Source organism: Boleophthalmus pectinirostris, unplaced genomic scaffold, assembly GCF_026225935.1.
Source record: "Boleophthalmus pectinirostris isolate CB_2022bp ecotype Guang Dong unplaced genomic scaffold, ASM2622593v1 HiC_scaffold_22, whole genome shotgun sequence".
In the NCBI taxonomy this organism is placed as follows: domain Eukaryota; kingdom Metazoa; phylum Chordata; class Actinopteri; order Gobiiformes; family Gobiidae; genus Boleophthalmus; species Boleophthalmus pectinirostris.
The window spans coordinates 41,958,029-41,978,028 of NW_026571190.1; the positions used below are offsets into that span (position 1 = coordinate 41,958,029).

General features: G+C 41.9%; 3 protein-coding genes across 5 annotated transcripts in view; 2 read left to right on the forward strand and 1 right to left on the reverse strand.

Annotated features, from left to right (window-relative positions):
* wdr83 (WD repeat domain containing 83) overlaps window positions 1-3,259 on the reverse strand; it is a 16,257-nt gene extending 12,998 nt beyond the window's left edge. Inside the window, exons 1-3 of one of the 2 annotated variants that reach the window (XM_055158701.1) lie at window positions 3,117-3,248; window positions 1,420-1,526; window position 1 (exon numbers count right to left, since the gene is read on the reverse strand). The exon at window position 1 is cut by the window's left edge and continues 120 nt beyond it. In XM_055158701.1, coding sequence (XP_055014676.1) covers window position 1; window positions 1,420-1,522 — 104 coding nt within the window. In that variant the 5' untranslated portion in view covers window positions 1,523-1,526; window positions 3,117-3,248. Of the gene's footprint in view, window positions 2-1,419; window positions 1,534-3,116 lie in introns of both variants that reach the window. The other variant, XM_055158700.1, reaches the window with a different exon arrangement.
* A 211-nt stretch (window positions 3,260-3,470) lies between these two features.
* wdr83os (WD repeat domain 83 opposite strand) lies at window positions 3,471-14,450 on the forward strand. Of its 2 annotated transcripts, XM_055158199.1 has the most exons (4): window positions 3,471-3,631; window positions 5,914-6,019; window positions 10,890-10,987; window positions 14,172-14,450. In XM_055158199.1, the coding sequence occupies exons 1-4, from the start codon at window positions 3,582-3,584 to the stop codon at window positions 14,236-14,238; spliced, it is 321 nt and encodes a 106-aa protein (XP_055014174.1). In that variant the 5' UTR covers window positions 3,471-3,581; the 3' UTR covers window positions 14,239-14,450. The 2 variants fall into 2 exon arrangements, with proteins under 2 accessions (XP_055014174.1, XP_055014175.1); XM_055158200.1 differs by lacking the exon at window positions 10,890-10,987.
* A 1,679-nt stretch (window positions 14,451-16,129) lies between these two features.
* Window positions 16,130-20,000, forward strand: part of LOC110172146 (E3 ubiquitin-protein ligase TRIM47-like) — a 20,600-nt gene continuing 16,729 nt past the window's right edge. Inside the window, 3 exon segments of the mRNA XM_055158523.1 lie at window positions 16,130-16,361; window positions 17,673-17,919; window positions 19,700-19,762. Coding sequence (XP_055014498.1) covers window positions 17,701-17,919; window positions 19,700-19,762 — 282 coding nt within the window. The 5' untranslated portion in view covers window positions 16,130-16,361; window positions 17,673-17,700.

Here is a 20,000-nt window from a genome sequence, read left to right on the forward strand (position 1 = left end):
ACTGCAGAAAAACACACACACGTTAAAAGGCGCACTAGGGAACATTTCCGGTGGAGGTTCTGCCACCTGCTTAGAATGTTCCACAGTATGGCATTGTATCTACTGTATCCTTGGAAACGAGCAGGTGACGCCAACAGACCAAGTTACGGGTCAGGTCTGTGGAGAGACAGTGAAGGCCGCCACACACTACAGGATTTTCAGTCTTAAACGGTTTTTAAAAGTGTTTCAAAAATAGCACAAACCACAGACACGAGGAGAATCTGACGAGATTTTAAATCTCCGATCTCAAAGACTAAAGCGGGATCTGTCTGCGGACCACAGGATATAAATCTGTGAGCCGTTTCCTGTCTCCAGTAAAACCAGTCGCTCTGAGACTCTGAAGTGTTCAAAGATCAGACTCTGCACTTCTAGTTTAGATACAAGTCAAAACTGTGTTGTTATTATTTGTGAAATGTGGAGCAAAACTTCAGATACAAGATTTTTAAAGCAGAAAAGATTGGAGATAAAGTGGTGGGGAAGTAGAGTCACTGTGGTGAATCTGCAGCTTCAGCTCAATCCGAGCGCTGTGTGGATGTAATCTAGGGTGACCAAACGTCCGTTTTTCCCCGGACATGTCCGTATTTTGCGTCATGTCTGGGGCGTCCGGGGTTTTTTTATAAAGTGATGCAAATGTCCGGGTTTTCAGTACCGTTCATTAAACTGAGCGTCTCTCGTAGCGTCTGTGACTCAGAAGGAGCGAGACACAAACAGTCGGTCAGTCTGCAAGATACCGAAGTGCAAATGTGTATTTTTAGACCTGGTTTAGTCCTGACCCAAACGTGTGTAATTACTACCTGCTGTAAAACCTCAGTATATTTTGGACACAATTTTTATGCGTTCATACACTGTAAAAAAAAAAACACAAAAAAAAAAAAAACCCTTCCCCAAGGTGTCCGGGTTTTTACAAACGGAAATATGGTCACCCTATGTAAACAGACACACGTGAGGAACTACTCTGGCCTTTTTTACTTTTAAGCAACGCCTTAAACTGGATTCACAGAGCTGTTTTGTGGACTGGATGTCATTGTTGCAGATGACAAATTCTAAGGATAATGTGGATGAGATGCTGCACTTTAAATTTACAACTTTACGAGAGGTGAGTAAAAATTATTTTCGCTATTTCCTGAGTTTGTTTCTTGCGTCTCTGTGTCCGTCGCTCTTCTGCCCCTGACGCTCTGTTGCTGATGTTTGAGTTATAGTCGCACTGACACACACACACGAGGAGCACAGCAGCTTCAAAATCACACGCAGAGACACAAACTCGGGTCACGCCTCCCCAAACTCGAGGAGAAACAAATCACAGTCATAATCAGGCTCATTCTCCTGTAGTTTGTGGCGTTTTTTCTCAGATTTTGGAGGAGCGCTGGAGTGTTTCTTTACCATTGAATCTCACTGCTCGTACCGGCCCCTGCTGACAGTCCACGGTCCGGAGCAGGACCTGAGGCAGCTGGGGGCCCTCGGGTCTGGGGGCAGGAAACGCCATGGAGCTGCTCCCTGAGGAGGAAGGGGAAGCACAGGGTTCAGGTGAGTCATTTTGTTACAGATTTTCTCATAAAATGGATAATAAAAATACTATTTGATAATATAAAAATGGTTGTAATGGATTGTAAAGGTTTAATTAAAAGATACAATTAAACACACAATCTTATAAAAAAAAAAAAAAAAAAAGAATACACAATGTCCAGTGTATTGTACGGAAGCCCTGAGTGGCAAGAGAGAGAGAGAGAAAAAAAAAAAGAGGCATGTCATTTGGGTTGTTTATTTATTTATAAGTGTTTATTTATTTTTTTAAAATTATTTTTATTTTTTGCTCCAACAACTAATTTTTTTCTTCTAAAAACATAAAATAAACTTGTCTTTATTAATTTTTCATTTTGCACCAACGACTCAAATAAGGTTTTTTTTGTTTTGTTTTTTTCCCCAACAGCTAATTTTATCTTTTTTTTTTTTTTTTGCCAGAATTTTATCAGCCACATCAACGATTTAAAAAAAAAAAAAAGAGAGAGAGAGAGAGAGAGAGAAAAGAACATTTTGTTGTTGATGAAAAAAAAAAAAAAAAAAAAAAGACAATTTATTTTTTTTAGGACTTTTTTTATTTTTATTTTGGTGGTGCAAAAAAACCCGCAAATCATTTAGAAAATAGAGCCCAAATGACGTGCCTCTTTATTATTTTTTTCTCTTGCCACTCAGGGCTTCCGTACTATTGCTATATTACTGTATATAATTTTACATAAAGTCAGTGGCCTCGTTCACGTGCACTCAAATGTGATTATAATCTGATTTCTGGACCTTTAAGACGACATTAATAACATGTAAACAGATAAACGTGATGTGAGTGATCAGAGGGACCACGACCAGAAATAAAAAAAAAAAAATTTAAATCAAGCAGTAGTAGTAGTAGTTCTAGTAGTAGCAGTTGTAGCAGTATTAATAGTAGTAGTAACAGCAGTAGTAGTAGTTGTTGTTCTAGTAGTAGTAGTAATAGTAGTAGTAGTAGTAGTAGTAGTAGTAGTAGTAGTAGTAGTAGTAGTAGTAGTAGTAGTAGCAGTAGTAGTAGTAGTAGTAGTAGTAGTAGTAGTAGTAGTAGTAGTAGTAGTAGTAGTAGTAGTAGTAGTAGTAGTAGTAGTAGTAGTAGTAGTAGTAGTAGTAGTAGTAGTAGTAGCAGTAGTAGTAGTAGTAGCAGTAGTAGTAGTAGTAGTAGTAGTAGTAGTAGTAGTAGTAGTAGTAGTAGTAGTAGTAGTAGTAGTAGTAGTAGTAGTAGTAGTAGTAGTAGTAGTAGTATTAATAACAGCAGTAGTAGTAACAGCAGTAGTAGTAGTAGCAGTAGTTCTAGTAGTAGTAGTAATTCTAGTAGTAGTAGTAGTTGTTGTTGTCTAGTAGTAATAGTAATAGTAGTAGCAGTAGTAGTTCTAGTAATAGTAATAGTTGTAGTAGTAGTAGTAGTAGTAGTTCTAGTACTAATAGTAGTAGCAGTAGCAGTAGTAGCAGCAGTAATACTAGCAGTAGCAACAATAATAGTAGTAGTAGTAGTAGTAGTAGTAACGGTAGTAATAATAGTAGTAGTATCAGTTTGTTACCTTCCTGATAATAAACACGCGGGTTGTTCCGGTTTTATCCACGTTTCATATTTTAAACTCGAAACACTTTTTCTGTTGATAAAAACAATCTCTCATTCAACACACGCCGCACAGGGAACCGGCGGGGCTGTCACAATAAAAGCACCACTCCGTTTTCTCTATTTAAACCTCCGCTTACTTTGACAGGAGCGCTTTTATTGTGAAACGCCGCACCCGGAAGCACGTCCCCTCTTAGTTTTCCTCTCGTCTGCACAGCGAACATGCGGCGCTATCAAAATAAAAGCACGGCTCCGTTTTCTCTGTTTAAACCTCCGCTTACTTTGACAGGAATGCTTTTATTGTGAAACACCGCGCTCGGAAGCACCTCCCCCTCCCGCACTCGTCCCCGGAGTCAGCCGCGGTCGCTCACTTTTGCGATTAAAACTCCGTAAAAGAGGACATTTTTTACTGCGATTTCAACGTATTATGTCCTCGAACAACATGTCGGACCCGCGCAGGCAGAACAAGATTTTGAGGTAAGTGTTTTTTACCCAGAAATGTGTGAAATCTGTGGCGAAATGTGTGGATGCTATCGAACGAGCTAATAGTATCCATTTAAACGCCTGAGCAGATTAGCCCAGAGGTGATTAAGTTGTTAATTCATAAACCAATTAGATTTTATTAGGTTTTTTTGGAGTATTTTAGATGTGCACAGCGTGATAACGCGATGACAAACATATTTTTACCCGTTAATAGATGAAAATAACATAAAGTAGTACTTTTTTTTTACAGTAATAATAAATAAAGTGTAAGAAAGGACATGACCCGAGCTCATGTCCTGGGGCCTGTTAATTATTGTTAATGAAGCATTTCACTAAAATACTAAATACTGTTCTATCAAAAATGTCACTGTACTGTATCATTCACACTTGTTTAACACAAAAACCCTGCACATTCAGAGTTCTTCTCTCAAACTGAAAACACACTCTGTCCCACCTTGTGATGTCATTTGAATGAATGAATGAATGTTTATTCGAGCAGTAATGTATAGTAAACGTAAATGCATAGATATAATACAAAAAATAAATATAAATTTTCTATAACAATAAAAAAAATTAAATATCACGCAGATTTTACTTGTGTCGGAAAAAGTGGGGAAGAAGTAAAACTTATTTAACCCCATCCCTTTTTTCTGCTGTTCCAAATTAACAAAGAGCATATAGATTTCTAATTCCCTGTAAGTTATAAGCTATAATTACACAGTAAACACTAGGGATGGGCATGATTAGTCGATTAATCAATAATTGATCATTAAGAATTTTATCGATTACGTTCATTTTAATTGACAAACCGGGTGTAGGTTGCTGTGTGTGTCGTGACCAAACAGGTGTGTACATGTGTCTCTGCATCAGAAGGAGCGAGACACAAACAGTGGGTCAGTCTGTAACGAACCGAAGCACAAATGTGGATTTAAGGATGATTTGTTCAAGAAATTCCACACTTTCTGTTCCGATCGGGACAAGTGTGAGTCCATGTGCACAGTGAACAAAACAACACCTATGTGTCAGTGTCCAGTGGGAAAAAGTTCACCAGGACACAGAAAAGCATGAAAAAGTTTTGCCAGGTGAGAGTCGCTCAATGTGGATGACGAGGCCCCGCCCCCCTCCCCCCGTACGCTGTCCTAGTTTTGACAAACACAAATCTGGTCACACTGACCTGTATTCACCTGAGTCATGTCTTTTAATCCGACAGAAGTTGAACCACATCAGCGACACAAGAGCTGTTTTTTTTTTTTCTTGCTTAGTTTATGTAAATGAGTCATGTGGTTTTAAGTTTAGTTTCTGTGAGATTTGCACAAATCTGAATTAAACACATTATAACGTCAAACAGCTGATGTGGCTCTAGACCAGGAGAGTCAAACTCATTTTGTTCCGGGGGTCGCGTCCAACCGACTTTGATCCCAAAGTGTCCGGATCAGAAAACTCATGTCATATAAACCCCAAAAATAACAATAAGTTCAAATATTTGTGCAGAGAAACACAAATCTATTACAGAAATCTTTTTTAATTGATGAACTCTTTCTTTTACTAAATATTATAATATTATGAACAACCTGAAACTTTAAGAAAAATACAATTTCAACACAAAGTTTTAACATGAACTTGTCTGTAAACAGGAATAAGTCAATTTTTGTTGTAAAATCCTGCACTCGGCTCCACTTTTCTCATGTTGGACATTTTTCTGATGAGGGTGTCACGGTCAACAGTCAAAACGATCGTCCTTTAAGAGCGTTTGGAAAGAGACAAGTCTTCATTTGTGCTGCTCTGGTGGGAGGGGCCACGTACAGAGACGCTGGAGACACTATGCTAAGCAGTGCAGAAAATTACTAATACTTTAATAGAAAATATAATTAAAATATTTTAGTAGAAAATCAGCCGAGGGCCGAATCTGGCCCCCGGGCCGCATGTTTGACACCCGTGCTCTAGAGTGTTTATGTTTTATATGTCGTAAAGTTGAATTTATTTATGCAGATTAGTGCAGATAGTAATAATAATGATGATCATTTTAATATAAAAACGTTAAAGATGAATCAATAATCGATCGTTAATTCTTCCGACGATCGATTAAGAAAATTTCATCGAATGCCCGTCCCTAACAAGGACCATCCCTTAAAACTAGAACAGACTAAATTTAAATCACAGCGGACCAAAAAAACCTCAGTTCTGTTTTAAAGCAGGTCATCTTTTAAAACAGTACAATATCTTTTCAGTGTTTTTTTTTTTTTTTAACTCTAACGTGGTGTTAAATTCTTCTCCAGGTACAAACCTCCGAGCACAGAGACCAACCCGACCCTGGAGGACCCCACCCCCGACTACATGAACCTTCTGGGGATGATCTTCAGCATGTGTGGCCTCATGCTCAAGGTGACTCTTCATAACTAGGAAAAAATTCAGTTTGTCGACTGGACAAAAGTTAGTTTGGTTGAAGACGTTTTGCAGCTCGTCCAAGCTGCTTCTTCAGTTCTGGTCAGACGCTGGTGACACTTCCTTATATCTGCAGGAGGAGCTAACTACACTGAAACTACTCTGAAACTAACACACACTTGTTTACAGTTTGTGTTTGTTAGTTGGGCCTGTTGATCTGTACAGGGTGTGGGGGTCTAATTATCAGAACAATTCAGGTCATAATGAAGCTTCCACACCTCTGGTCCTGACCTGACTCCACCTGTTGTTCTTGTTTGTTTTGATTCAGGTTTGAGGATGGACGTGTAAATAGGAGATAGGTGGTGTCTGAGTTCATTTCTGTTTAGAGAAGGATTCTCTTTCTTAACAAAAATGGCTTCTTTCACTCCCCTCTCAAATCAATTCTTTTCTCTGGCTCAGATCTGTACATCTCTGTCCTCACATGAGTGACCTGTGGCTCTTTGACTTTTGTCAGAAAATAACAGAGATATTAACACAAAGAAACTCAGAAGGTAGAATTCAGGTTTTTACTCGTGGCGAGGGACAGAGGCGCCGCTACAGCTCTTAACTGTGGAAGGGTCACTTTCCCCCCGCTGCATATTTATTGAATCACACAGGTTACAGGAATAAATGGGCGGTTACATTTTTCTATCACAGTAAAAAAGCACAGAAAATAAAAGTGTGTATATGTGCTTGTGTGTGTGTGTGTGTGTGTGTGTGTGTGTGTGTGTGTGCTGTGTGTGTGTGTGTGTGTGTGTGTGTGTGCTTGTGTGTGTGTGTGTGTGCTTGTGTGTGTGTGTGTGTGTGTGTGTGTGTGTGTGTGTGTGTGTGTGTGTGTGTGCCAGCTGCTGAGATGTAGGAAGGGATGTGCGTAGGGAGGACTGCACTTGCAGAAGATAACAGATAATGAGGAACTGGGTTTCTCATGAGAAATACCCTTTGATAATAATAATAAGACAAAGAAGGATCTATACAGCACTTGAAAAACTCTTTAACATTTTTTTTTTTTTTTTTTTACATGAGATCCCGGTCTATTTCAAACCTACAAACACTCTAAGACAGAAACAGACAAAACACCGAGACACAAACAAAGCAATTTGCTCTACTCCATTCAGTGCAGTGAAGACTGAAGTGACACTGGAGAAACTAAACAGACACTTCACAAGAACCAACACAGACGAGAGAACAACACAGGACCTCAGTCTGATGTTCATCTCCACTTAAAAACCACGGGCCACTCATTTGAGGACAGTGAGGTACAGATTTTAGCCAAAGAAAAGAATTGGTTTGAGAGGGAAGTGAAAGAAGCCATTTTTGTGAAGAAAGAGAATTCTTCTCTAAACAGAAATAGACTCAGACACCATCTGTCTCCTATTTACACGTCCATCCTAAAACCTAAATCCAAACAAACAAGAGAACAACAGGTGGAGTCAGGTCAGGTCCAGAGGTGTGGAAGCTGCATTATGGACATGAATTGTTCTGATAATTAGACCCCCACACCCTGTACAGGTCAACAGGCCCAACTAACAAACACAAACTGTAAACAAGTGTGTGTTAGTTTCAGAGTAGTTTCAGTGTAGTTAGCTCCTCCTGCAGATATAAGGAAGTGTCACCAGTGTCTGACCAGAACTGAAGAAGCAGCTTGGACAAGCTGAGAAACATCTTCAACCAAACTCACTTTTGTCCAGTCGACAAACTGAATTTTCTCCTCGCCGTGTTTTCTACCTGGACGACTGAGGGATTCTTCACACGACTCTTGATCATTTTACACTGAAAAGACACAACGACAGATGATAATCACTCAGTGTCTCTTTATTTGTCCCTGAGGGGCAGTTTAAGCACATGGAGCAGTAAAATACAATAATGACAAAAAATTCAAACGAAAGTCTCGGTGCAGCTCAACAGGTCGAGTCAGATCTGTGTCAGGGCGGTGAGGAGAGTAACAAAAGTGTCCTTCCTCTGTGTCGTCTGTGTCTGCAGCCTCACAGTCGCCTGCAGGGGGCGCCAGGTGAACTGGAGACACAAGAGGAAAGAGTCTCCTCAAACTCTCTGTTGTGTTAGTGTAGAAGAATCTGTGTCGTTGGTTCATTTGTTTTTCAAAAGAAAACAAACAAACAAAAAAAAAAACTATTTTCATTATTTGTCTCCAAAACCAAAATGAAAAAAATAAAACAGATAATGATTTGTTTTTTCAGTTTTCAATTTTGTGTTTAAATGAAAAACGGATAACGGACTAAACCAGGTCTAAACCAGGACTGAATCAGGACTGAATCAGGACTAAACCGTTTTCAGTCCTGGTCTGGTCAAGGCTTCAGTCCCGGTCTCAGTCCCGGACCATTCCTGACCTAAGTCCTGGTCTCAGCCTCAGTCTGGTTCCGGTCTGGACCTGGACCTGGTTTAATCCTGGTTCAATCCTTTATCAATTTTTTCCATTTTTAATTTAAACACAAAATCAAAAACTGTTTCGGTTTTGGAGACAAATAATGAAGAAAATAGTTGTTTTTTCATTTTATAATTTTTGGTTTTATTTTGAAAAACAAACGAACGATTGACACACGGATTTAGAAGTTTGTATTTTTAACACAAATAAACTGGTGCATCAGATTTTCACTTTACAAATAAAACTATTAAAGTCAATACACAAAAAACTGAAGTGATGTACGGTCGGTTCTGTCCCGCTCCTCTCGCGATATTTTATATTTAAAGCTTGGACCTGGTGTTTTGTTTTGGAACATCTCACTTTAAACTTTATGTGAACAGTTGAGTGTGTTTGGTCCAGTGCCCTGTTCACACTCCTCAGCTCCTCAGGGGGTTGGGTTAGAAAAGGGGCTGCGGGTGAGTTTGAATTGAAGTTTCATAAATCGGTCGTTGACTTACACGGCATGTGTCAAAAGAATCTGTGTGTGCAAAAAGACAACAGTGGTACAAAAAATGAACCAGTGACTAACCAGGACTAACCAGGACTGAACCAGGACTGAACCAGGAAACCAGGACTGAAACCAGGACTGAACCAGGACTAGACCAGGACTAGACCAGGACTAGACCAGGACTAGACCAGGACTAGACAGGACTAGACCAGGACTAGACCAGGACTAGACCAGGACTAGACCAGGACTAGACCAGGACCAGGACTAGACCAGGACTAGACCAGACTGACCAGGACTAGACCAGGACTAGACCAGGACTGAACCAGGACTGACCAGGACTGACCAGGACTGAACCAGGACTAGACTAGACCAGGACTAACCAGGACTGAACCAGGACTGAACCAGGACTAGACCAGACTAGACCAGGACTGAACCAGGACTGAATCAAGACTGAACTCAGTCTGGTCTGGTCAGTCCTGGTCTTAGTCCTCAGTCTGGTTAGACCCTGGTTTAGACCTGGTTTAGTCCTGGTTTAGACCTGGTTTAGACCTGGTTTAGACCTGGTTTAGTCCTGGTTTAGTCCTGGTTTAGTCCTGGTTTAGACCTGGTTTAGACCTGGTTTAGTCCTGGTTTAGACCTGGTTTAGACCTGGTTTAGTCCTGGTTTAGACCTGGTTTAGTCCTGGTTTAGACCTGGTTTAGACCTGGTTTAGACCTGGTTTAGTCCTGGTTTTAGTCCTGGTTTAGTCCTGGTTTAGACCTGGTTTAGTCCTGGTTTAGACCTGGTTTAGACCTGGTTTAGACCTGGTTTAGTCCTGGTTTAGTCCTGGTTTAGACCTGGTTTAGACCTGGTTTAGACCTGGTTTAGACCTGGTTTAGTCCTGGTTTAGACCTGGTTTAGTCCTGGTTAGACCTGGTTTAGACCTGGTTTAGACCTGGTTTAGACCTGGTTTAGTCCTGGTTTAGACCTGGTTTAGACCTGGTTTAGACCTGGTTTAGACCTGGTTTAGACCTGGTTTAGTCCTGGTTTAGACCTGGTTTAGTCCTGGTTTAGTCCTGGTTTAGACCTGGTTTAGACCTGGTTCCTGGTTTAGACCTGGTTTTAGACCTGGTTTAGACCTGGTTTAGTCCTGGTTTAGACCTGGTTTTAGTCCTGGTTTAGACCTGGTTTAGACCTGGTTTAGTCCTGGTTTAGACCTGGTTTAGACCTGGTTTAGACCTGGTTTAGACCTGGTTTAGACCTGGTTTAGACCTGGTTTAGACCTGGTTTAGACCTGGTTTAGATCCTGGTTTAGACCTCCTGGTTTAGACCTGGTTTAGACCTGGTTTAGACCTGGTTTAGACCTCCTGGTTTAGGTCCTTTAGATCCTGGTTTAGACCTGGTTTAGACCTGGTTTAGACCTGGTTTAGACCTGGTTTAGATCCTGGTTTAGACCTGGTTTAGACCTGGTTTAGACCTGGTTTAGACCTGGTTTAGACCTGGTTTTAGACCTGGTTTAGACCTGGTTTAGACCTGGTTTAGTCCTGGTTTAGACCTGGTTTAGACCTGGTTTAGACCTGGTTTAGACCTGGTTTAGACCTCCTGGTTTAGACCTGGTTTAGACCTGGTTTAGATGGTTCCTGGTTTAGACCTGGTTTAGACCTGGTTTAGACCTGGTTTAGATCTGGTTTAGACCTGGTTTTGGTTTAGACCTGGTTTAGTCCTGGTTTAGTCCTGGTTTAGACCTGGTTTAGACCTGGTTTAGACCTGGTTTAGACCTGGTTTAGATCTGGTTAGACCTGGTTTGACCTGGTTTAGACCTGGTTTAGACCTGGTTTAGACCTGGTTTAGACCTGGTTTAGACCTCCTGGTTTAGTCCTGGTTTAGTCCTGGTTTAGACCTGGTTTAGACCTGGTTTAGACCTGGTTTAGACCTGGTTTAGATGTGTTTGATGATGCGGGGTTCTTCTCCTCCTCTGTGTTCAGTTGAAGTGGTGCGCCTGGATCGCCGTCTACTGCTCCTTCATCAGCTTCGCCAACTCCAGGAGCTCCGAGGACACCAAGCAGATGATGAGCAGCTTCATGTGAGTTTAAACCCCCCAGGTCCACAGAACATCACCACAGAACCTCACCACAGAACCAGAACATCACCACAGAACCAGAACATCACCACAGAACCTCACCACAGAACCAGAACATCACCGCAGAACCAGAACATCACCGCAGAACCAGAACATCACCGCAGAACCAGAACATCACCACAGAACCAGAACATCACCACAGAACCAGAACATCACCACAGAACCAGAACGTCACCACAGAACCACCACAGAACCACCACAAACAGAACCAGAACCAGAACCACCACAGAACCAGAACATCACCACAGAACCTCACCACAGAACCAGAACATCACCACAGAACCAGAACATCACCACAGAACCAGAACATCACCACAGAACCAGAACATCACCACAGAACATCACCACAGAACCAGAACATCACCACAGAACCAGAACATCACCGCAGAACCAGAACATCACCACCAGAGCAGAACATCACCACAGAACATCACCGCAGAACCAGAACATCACCACAGAACCAGAACATCACCACAGAACCAGAACCAGAACCAGAACCTCACCACAGAACCAGAACATCACCATAGAACCAGAACATCACCACAGAACCAGAACGAACCAGAACGTCACCACAGAACATCACCACAGAACCATCACCACAGAACCAGAACACCACAAGAACATCACCACAGAACAGAACATCACCACAGAACCTCACCACAGAACCAGAACATCACCACAGAACCAGAACAGAACAGAACCACAGAAACCAGAACAGTCACCACAGAACCAGAACGTCACCACAGAACAGAACAGAACCAGAACGTCACCACAGAACCAGAACGTCACCGCAGAACCAGAACATCACCACAGAACATCACCACAGAACCAGAACATCACCACAGAACATCACCACAGAACCAGAACATCACCACAGAACATCACCACAGAACCAGAACATCACCATAGAACAGAACATCACCACAGAACCAGAACATCACCACAGAACCAGAACATCACCACAGAACCAGAACATCACCACAGAACATCACCACAGAACCAGAACCATCACCACAGAACATCACCACAGAACCAGAACATCACCACAGAACATCACCACAGAACAGAACCACCAACATCAACCAGAATCACCACAGAACCAGAACATCACCACAGAACCAGAACATCACCACAGAACCAGAACATCACCACAGAACATCACCACAGAACCAGAACATCACCACAGAACCAGAACATCACCACAGAACATCACCACAGAACCAGAACATCACCACAGAACCAGAACATCACCACAGAACCAGAACATCACCACAGAACCAGAACCTCACCACAGAACCAGAACCAGAACGTCACCACAGAACATCACCACAGAACATCACCACAGAACCAGAACATCACCACAGAACCTCACCACAGAACCAGAACATCACCACAGAACCAGAACATCACCACAGAACATCACCACAGAACATCACCACAGAACCAGAACATCACCACAGAACCAGAACATCACCACAGAACATCACCACAGAACCAGAACATCACCACAGAACAGAACAGAAACATCACCACAGCAAGAACATCACCACAGAACATCACCACAACATCACCACAGAACATCACCCACAGAACCAGAACATCACCATAGAACCAGAACATCACCACAGAACATCACCACAGAACTAGAACCTCACCACAGAACATCACCGCAGAACCAGAACATCACCACAGAACATCACCACAGAACCAGAACCTCACCACAGAACATCACCGCAGAACCAGAACAGAACCAGAACGTCACCACAGAACCAGAACGTCACCACAGAACATCACCACAGAACCAGAACATCACCACAGAACCAGAACATCACCACAGAACATCACCACAGAACCACGTCACCACAGAACCAGAACGTCACCACAGAACATCACCACAGAACCAGAACACACCACAGAACCAGAACATCACCACAGACACACCAGAACACCAGAACCATCACCACAGAACCAGAACTCACCGCAGAACCAGAACATCACCAGAACATCACCACAGAACCAGAACATCACCGCAGAACCAGAACATCACCACAGAACATCACCACAGAACCAGAACATCACCACAGAACCAGAACGTCACCACAGAACCAGAACATCACCGCAGAACCAGAACGTCACCGCAGAACCAGAACATCACCACAGAACACCACAGAACCAGAACATCACCACAGAACATCACCACAGAACCAGAACATCACCACAGAACCAGAACATCACCACAGAACATCACCACAGAACCAGAACATCACCACAGAACATCACCACAGTCCTGTAGTTTAACCTGAGGTGTTGAGTCCTGGTTTAGACCTGGTTTAGTCCTGGTTTAGTCCTGGGTTTAGTCCTGGTTTAGTTCCCGGTTTAGTCCTGGTTTAGACCTGGTTTAGTCCTGGTTTAGTCCTGGTTTAGTCCTGGTTTAGTCCTGGTTAGACCTGTTTAGACCTGGTTTAGTCCTGGTTTAGTCCTGGTTTAGTCCTGGTTTAGTCCTGGTTTAGACCTGGTGGTTTAGTCCTGGTTTAGACCTGGTTTAGACCTGGTTTAGACCTGGTTTAGTCCTGGTTTAGTCCTGGTTTTAGTTCCTGGTTTAGACCTCCTGGTTTAGACCTGGTTTAGTCCTGGTTTAGACTCTTTTAGACCTGGTTTAGTCCTGGTTTAGTCCTGGTTTAGTCCTGGTTTAGTCCTGGTTAGTCCTGGTTTAGTCCTGGTTTAGACCTGGTTTAGTCCTGGTTTTAGTCCTGGTTTAGACCTTTTTAGACCTGGTTTAGTCCAGGTTTAGACCTCTTTTACCTCTTTTAGACCTGGTTTAGTCCTGGTTTAGTCCAGGTTTAGACCTCTTTTAGACCTGGTTTAGACCTGGTTTAGTCCTGGTTTAGTCCAGGTTTAGACCTCTTTTAGACCTGGTTTAGTCCTGGTTTAGACCTGGTTTAGTCCTGGTTTAGTCCTGGTTTAGTCCTGGTTTAGATCCCTGCTCCACTTGAGATTATTCCAACAACAAATCAAGTCTCAATATTAAGAAATAACTTTATTATTATTTGTTATTTATTTATTTATTGTTTATTATTTATTAATTAATAAATAAATAAATTAATTAATTATTTTGTATTATTTTCAGGTTGTCCATCTCTGCGGTCGTCATGTCTTACCTCCAAAACCCGCAGCCCATGTCTCCGCCCTGGTAACGCCCCCTCCCCACGGACCAATCGGAACGTCACGGATCAACTGAACGGCCAATCAGCAGCGAGGACAGGACGACGCCAGAGGAAGGAGGAATCGTTCAAACGGACTCTTTAAGTTAAACGTGTGATCTTTTTAAATGCTTTTATTGTTGAAGAAACTTTATACGGTTTGACCATTTACAGCGAGATGTTACCAATAAAGTTTTGAAATAAAATTATGGATTTTTATTTTTTTATCGGAAAAGTGTAATAATAATTAAGGTTTGTATTTAGAAGTTTTGTATTTAGAACAGTGAAGTAAGAACAGCTCAGTTTTTTTCACAAGAGCCACATTGAAAAAACAAAATCAAGAGGAAAACACTTTTACCAAGACCTGGTTTAGACCTGGTTTAGACCTGGTTTAGACCTGGTTTAGACCTGGTTTAGTCCTGGTTTAGTCCTGGTTTAGTCCTGGTTTGGTCCTTGTTTATTCCTGGTTTGGTTCTGGTTTGGTCCTGGTTTAGTTCTGGTTTAGTCCTGGTTTAGTCCTGGTTTAGACCTGGTTTAGACCTGGTTTAGTCCTGGTTCAGTCCTGGTTTAGTCCTGGTTTAGACCTGGTTTAGACCTGGTTTAGACCTGGTTTAGTCCTGGTTTAGTCCTGGTTTAGTCCTGGTTCAGTCCTGTTAAATCCAGTTTTAGACCTGGTTTAGTCCTGGTTTAGTCCTGGTTCAGTCCTGTTAAATCCAGTTTTAGACCTGGTTTAGTTCTAGTTTAGTCCTGCCACATTGGAAAACCAAAATCAAGAGGAAAACACTTTTACCAACACAAGTCCTCTGCAGATGTGTATTTCTACAGATAAACTCGACGTCCCACAAAAAAGAAACACGTTTTAATATTTAAATGATCATTATTTTTTATTATTCCTATGACTAATCTGTATAAATATATAAATTCAACTTTAAACATATAAACAGAACGACTCTAGGTCCACTTCAGCCCGTTTGACATGATCATGTGGTTTATGCAGCTTTGAGCACATTTGTTTACATTTTACAGAAATGAAACTTAAAACCACATGACTCATTTGCATAAACTAATGTGTGTGAGAAAAACAGTTGTTTCTTGTGTCTGATGTGGTTCAGTTTGTGTTGGACTAAACCAGGACTAAAACAGGACTAAACCAGAACTAAACCGGGACTAAACCAGGTCTAAAACTGGATTTAACAGGACTAAACCAGGACTAAAACAGGACTAAACCAGAACTAAACCAGGTCTAAAACTGGATTTAACACGACTAAAACAGGACTAAACAAAGACTAAACCAGGACTAAAACAGGTTTTAACAGGACTCAATCCTGCTGTGTGGACGTGTTTCTTCTTCTTCTATCAATAATATTTTTAATTTGGTTCAGTAAATCTGGACTTTTTATTTTCTTTTATCAGACAAAACTTCTTATGTGAAGATTTCCTCGTCTTTGTTTCTCTACAGCAAATCAAGTAATCCAAAGTAATCAGATTACATTACTCACTTTAAGTAATTTAATGGATTCCGTTACAAACTACATTTTGGGGGATGTAATCTGTAATCTGTAGGGGATTACATTTTAAAAGTAAACTTCCCAACACTGTTTGTACAAGAACCAAATTTACGCATTAGAGGATTTGCCTGACAATATTTAGAATGTCATGAATTTAGAATGTTTTTGTTTATACTGTGCAGCACTTTGGAAACATTTTTTATTTTTATTTTTAATAAATGTGCTATAGATATAAAGTGGACTGAAATTCTCATTGTTTTCTCGGTTCTAAATGTTTTTTTTTTTTTTTTTTTTTTTTTTTTTTTTATTAAACTCGCTGATTTGATCCAGCGGTTGTTTCCGGACACAGCTGTTGTAGGCCGGCCCGCGCATGCGCAGAGGCGTGGTGCCGCAGATCGTGCAGGGACAGTTCCTCCCGGTCACAGCAACAACACCGGACACACCGGAGCAGCAGGACGAGCCGCTTCCTCCTCTGCGCCGGGGATGAGAGACGAGCGCACGGCACGGCGTTAAACCCGGACTAAACCCGGACTAAACCAGGACTAAACCAGGACTAAAGTGGCTGTAAACCAAAGACTGGACCGGGAGCAAATCAGGAAGGAGAGAAAAGTGAGTTTCTCTGCGCGGAGGGAAAGAGTCAACACCGGGGACAGGGTTTTACGCACGAACCGCGTCTCCCAGGACCAGGACTAAATCTGGACTGAACCAGGACTGAACCGGGACTGAACCTGGACTAAATCAGGACTAAACAAGGGCTAAACTAAAGTAGGGCTAAAACTAGTTAAACCAAACCAGGTCTGATCTCGATGGAACCGGGACTAAACTAGGACTAAATCAGGATCAAACCAGGACAAAACCAGAACAAAACCTGATCTGATCTTGAACTAAACCAGAGAGAGTGAGAGAGATACTTTACTGAGGCTAAACTAGGACTAAACCAGAACTAAACCAAGACTAAACCAGAACCAAACTTGATCTGATCTTGACTAAACCAGAAACCTAAACCAGGTCTATCTGGACTAAACCAAGACTAAACCAGAACCAAACTTGATCTGATCTTGGACTAAACCAGGATTAAACTAGAACCAAAACCAGGACTAAACCAAAACTATAACAGAACCAAACCTGACCAAATCTTGAACTAAACCTGGACTAAACCAGAGAGAGTGAGAGAGATACTTTACTGAAGCTAAACTAGGACTAAACCAGGACTAAACCAAGACTAAACCAGGACTAAACTAGCACTTAACCAGAACCAAATCTGGACTAAACCAGGTCTAAATCTGGACTAAACCAAGACTATACCAGAACCAAACTTGATCTAATCTTGGACTAAACCAGGTCTAAACCAGAACTAAACCAGAAGCAAAACAGGACTAAACCAGGACTAAACCAGGTCTAAACCAGGACTAAACCAGGACTAAACCAGGACTAAACCAGGACTAAACCAGAACTAAACCAGAAGCAAAACAGGTCTAAACCAGGACTAAACCAGGTCTAAACCAGAACTAAACCAGAAGCAAAACAGGACTAAACCAGGACTAAACCAGGACTAAACTAAACCAGGACTAAACCAGGTAAACCAGACTAAACCAGAACTAAACCAGAAGCAAAACAGGACTAAACCAGACTAAACCAGACTAAACCAGGTCTAAACCAGGTCTAAACTAAACAGGACTAAACCAGGTCTAAACCAGAACAAAACAGGACTAAACCAGGACTAAACCAGGACTAAACCAGGAGTAAACCAGACTAAACCAGGACTAAACCAGGACTAAACCAGACTAAACCAGAAGAAAACAGGACTAAACCAGGACTAAACCAGGTCTAAACCAGGTCTAAACCAGAAACCAGAACTAACCAGGTCTAAACCAGGACTAAACCAGGACTAAACCAGGTCTAAACCAGGAACTAAACCAGGTCTAACCCGGGTCTAAGCGTGGAGCTGATGGCGCAGGCGAACATCTCGGTGACGGAGCGTCAGTTCCGGTGTCCGATCTGCCTGGACGTGCTGAAGGAGCCGGTCTCCATCCCCTGTGGTCACACCTACTGCATGAGCTGCATCGGCGAGTACTGGGACCAGACCGAGACCGGACTCTGCTGCCCTCAGTGCCGCGAGGAGTTTAACCCCAGACCCGTCCTGCGCAGGAACACCGTGCTCGCCCAGGTAAAACCCCAAACTTTACCCCAACTCACTTAAAGCTGCACTGAGGAACTTCTTTTCTGCTGGAGGGTTCGTCGGACGCTTTTCTCTGTTTTGATTTGTCTGGAATGTTTCACAGTGCGGCTTTAAACTTTTCTGTCTCCGTGGAGACCAAACCAGACCAAGTTACGGGTCTAAACCAAAACTAAACCAGGACTAAACCTGGACTGAACAAGAACTAAATTAGGACTAAACCAGAACCAAACTTGATCAGATCTAGGATTAAACCAGAACTAAACCAGGACTAACTAAGGACTAAACCAGGACTAAACCAGGACTAAACCAGGACCAGACTAAACCAGGACTAACCAGGACTAAACAGAAAAACAAACAGGACTAAACCAGGACTAAAACCAGGACTAAACCAGACCAAAAACCAGGACTAAACCAGACTAAACCAGAAACTAGGAACTAAACCAGGACTAAACCAGGACTAAACCAGAAACCAGACTAAACAACTAAAACAGACTAAACCAGACTAAACCAGGACTAAACCAGGACTAAAACCAGGACTAAACCAGACTAAACCAGGACTAAACCAGGACTAAACCAGGAAAACTTAAACCAGGACTAACCAGGACTAAACCAGGACTAAACCAGGACTAAACCAGGACTAAACCAGGACTAAACCAGGACTAAACCAGGACTAAACCAGGAACTAAACCAGGACTAAACCAGACTAAACCAGACTAAACCCAGGACTAAACTAAACCAGGACTAAACCAGGACTAAACCAGACTAAACAGAAACCAGTAAACCAGGACTAAAACCAGACTAAACCAGTAAACCAGGACTAAACCAGGACTAAACCAGAACTAAACCAGACTAACTAAAGGACTAAAACCAGGACTAAACCAGGACTAAACCAGGACTAAACCAGGACTAAACCAGACTAAACCAGGAACTAAACCAGGACTAAACTAAACAGGACTAAACCAGGACTAAACCAGGACTAAACCAGGACTAAACCAGGACTAAACCAGAACTAAACCAGGTCTAAACCAGGACTAAACCAGGACTAAACAGGACTAAACCAGGTCTAAACCAGGACTAAACCAGGGACTAAACCAGGACTAAACCAGAAAAACTAAACCAGGACTAAACCAGGACTAAACCAGGACTAACCAGGACTAAACCAGGACTAAACCAGGACTAAACCAGGACTAAACCAGGACTAAACCAGGACTAAACCAGGTAAACCAGGACTAAACCAGGACTAAACCAGGACTAAACCAGGAAACTAAACCTAAACAGGACTAAACCAGGACTAAAACCAGGACTAAACCAGGACTAAACCAGGACTAAACCAGGACCAGGACTAAACCAGGACTAAACCAGGACTAAACCAGGACTAAACCAGGACTAAACCAGGAAAACTAAACCAGGACTAAACCAGACTAAACCAGGTAAACTAAACCAGGACTCTAAACCAGGACTAAACCAGGACTAACCAGACTAAACCAGGTTAAAGACTCCAGTAAACCAGGACTAAACTAAACCAGGACTAAACCAGGACTAAACCAGGACTAAAAACCAGGACTCTAAACCAGGTCTAAACCAGGACTAAACCAGGACTAAACCAGGACTAAACCAGGTCTAAACCAGGACTAAACCAGGACTAAACCAGGACTAAACCAGGTCTAAACTAGGTCTAAACCAGAAGTAAACTAGGTCTAAACCAGGACTAAACCAGGTCTAAACCAGGTCTAAATGAATAGTTTTTGATTAGTTTTTCTTTTTGCAGGTGGTGGACAAACTGAGGCAGAGTGAGACGGTGTCGGAGCCGTTCCTGGGAGGAGTCGGAGAGGTACCACTTTATTTTTTATTTTAATATTGTTTTATGACATGAGATACATTATTTTATTTATTTAATTGTATCTGAAACATTTGTGAAGTCACGTAAACGGGAAACGGTCATTATCCATTTTTTCCATTTTTCATTTAAACACAAAATCGAAAACTAGAAAAACGAATCATGATCTGTTTTTTCATTTTGGTTTTGGAGACAAATAATGAAGAAAATAGTTGTTCTTTCGTTTTCTTAT

Bases quoted from the DNA above. Each gene is read 5' to 3' on its own strand.
- wdr83os (XM_055158199.1), top strand. From the start codon at position 3,582: ATGTCCTCGAACAACATGTCGGACCCGCGCAGGCAGAACAAGATTTTG. The intron at 3,632-5,913 runs GTAAGTGTTTTT...ATTCTTCTCCAG, and splicing joins AGGCAGAACAAGATTTTGAG to GTACAAACCTCCGAGCACAG. The intron at 10,988-14,171 runs GTGAGTTTAAAC...TATTATTTTCAG, and splicing joins CAGATGATGAGCAGCTTCAT to GTTGTCCATCTCTGCGGTCG.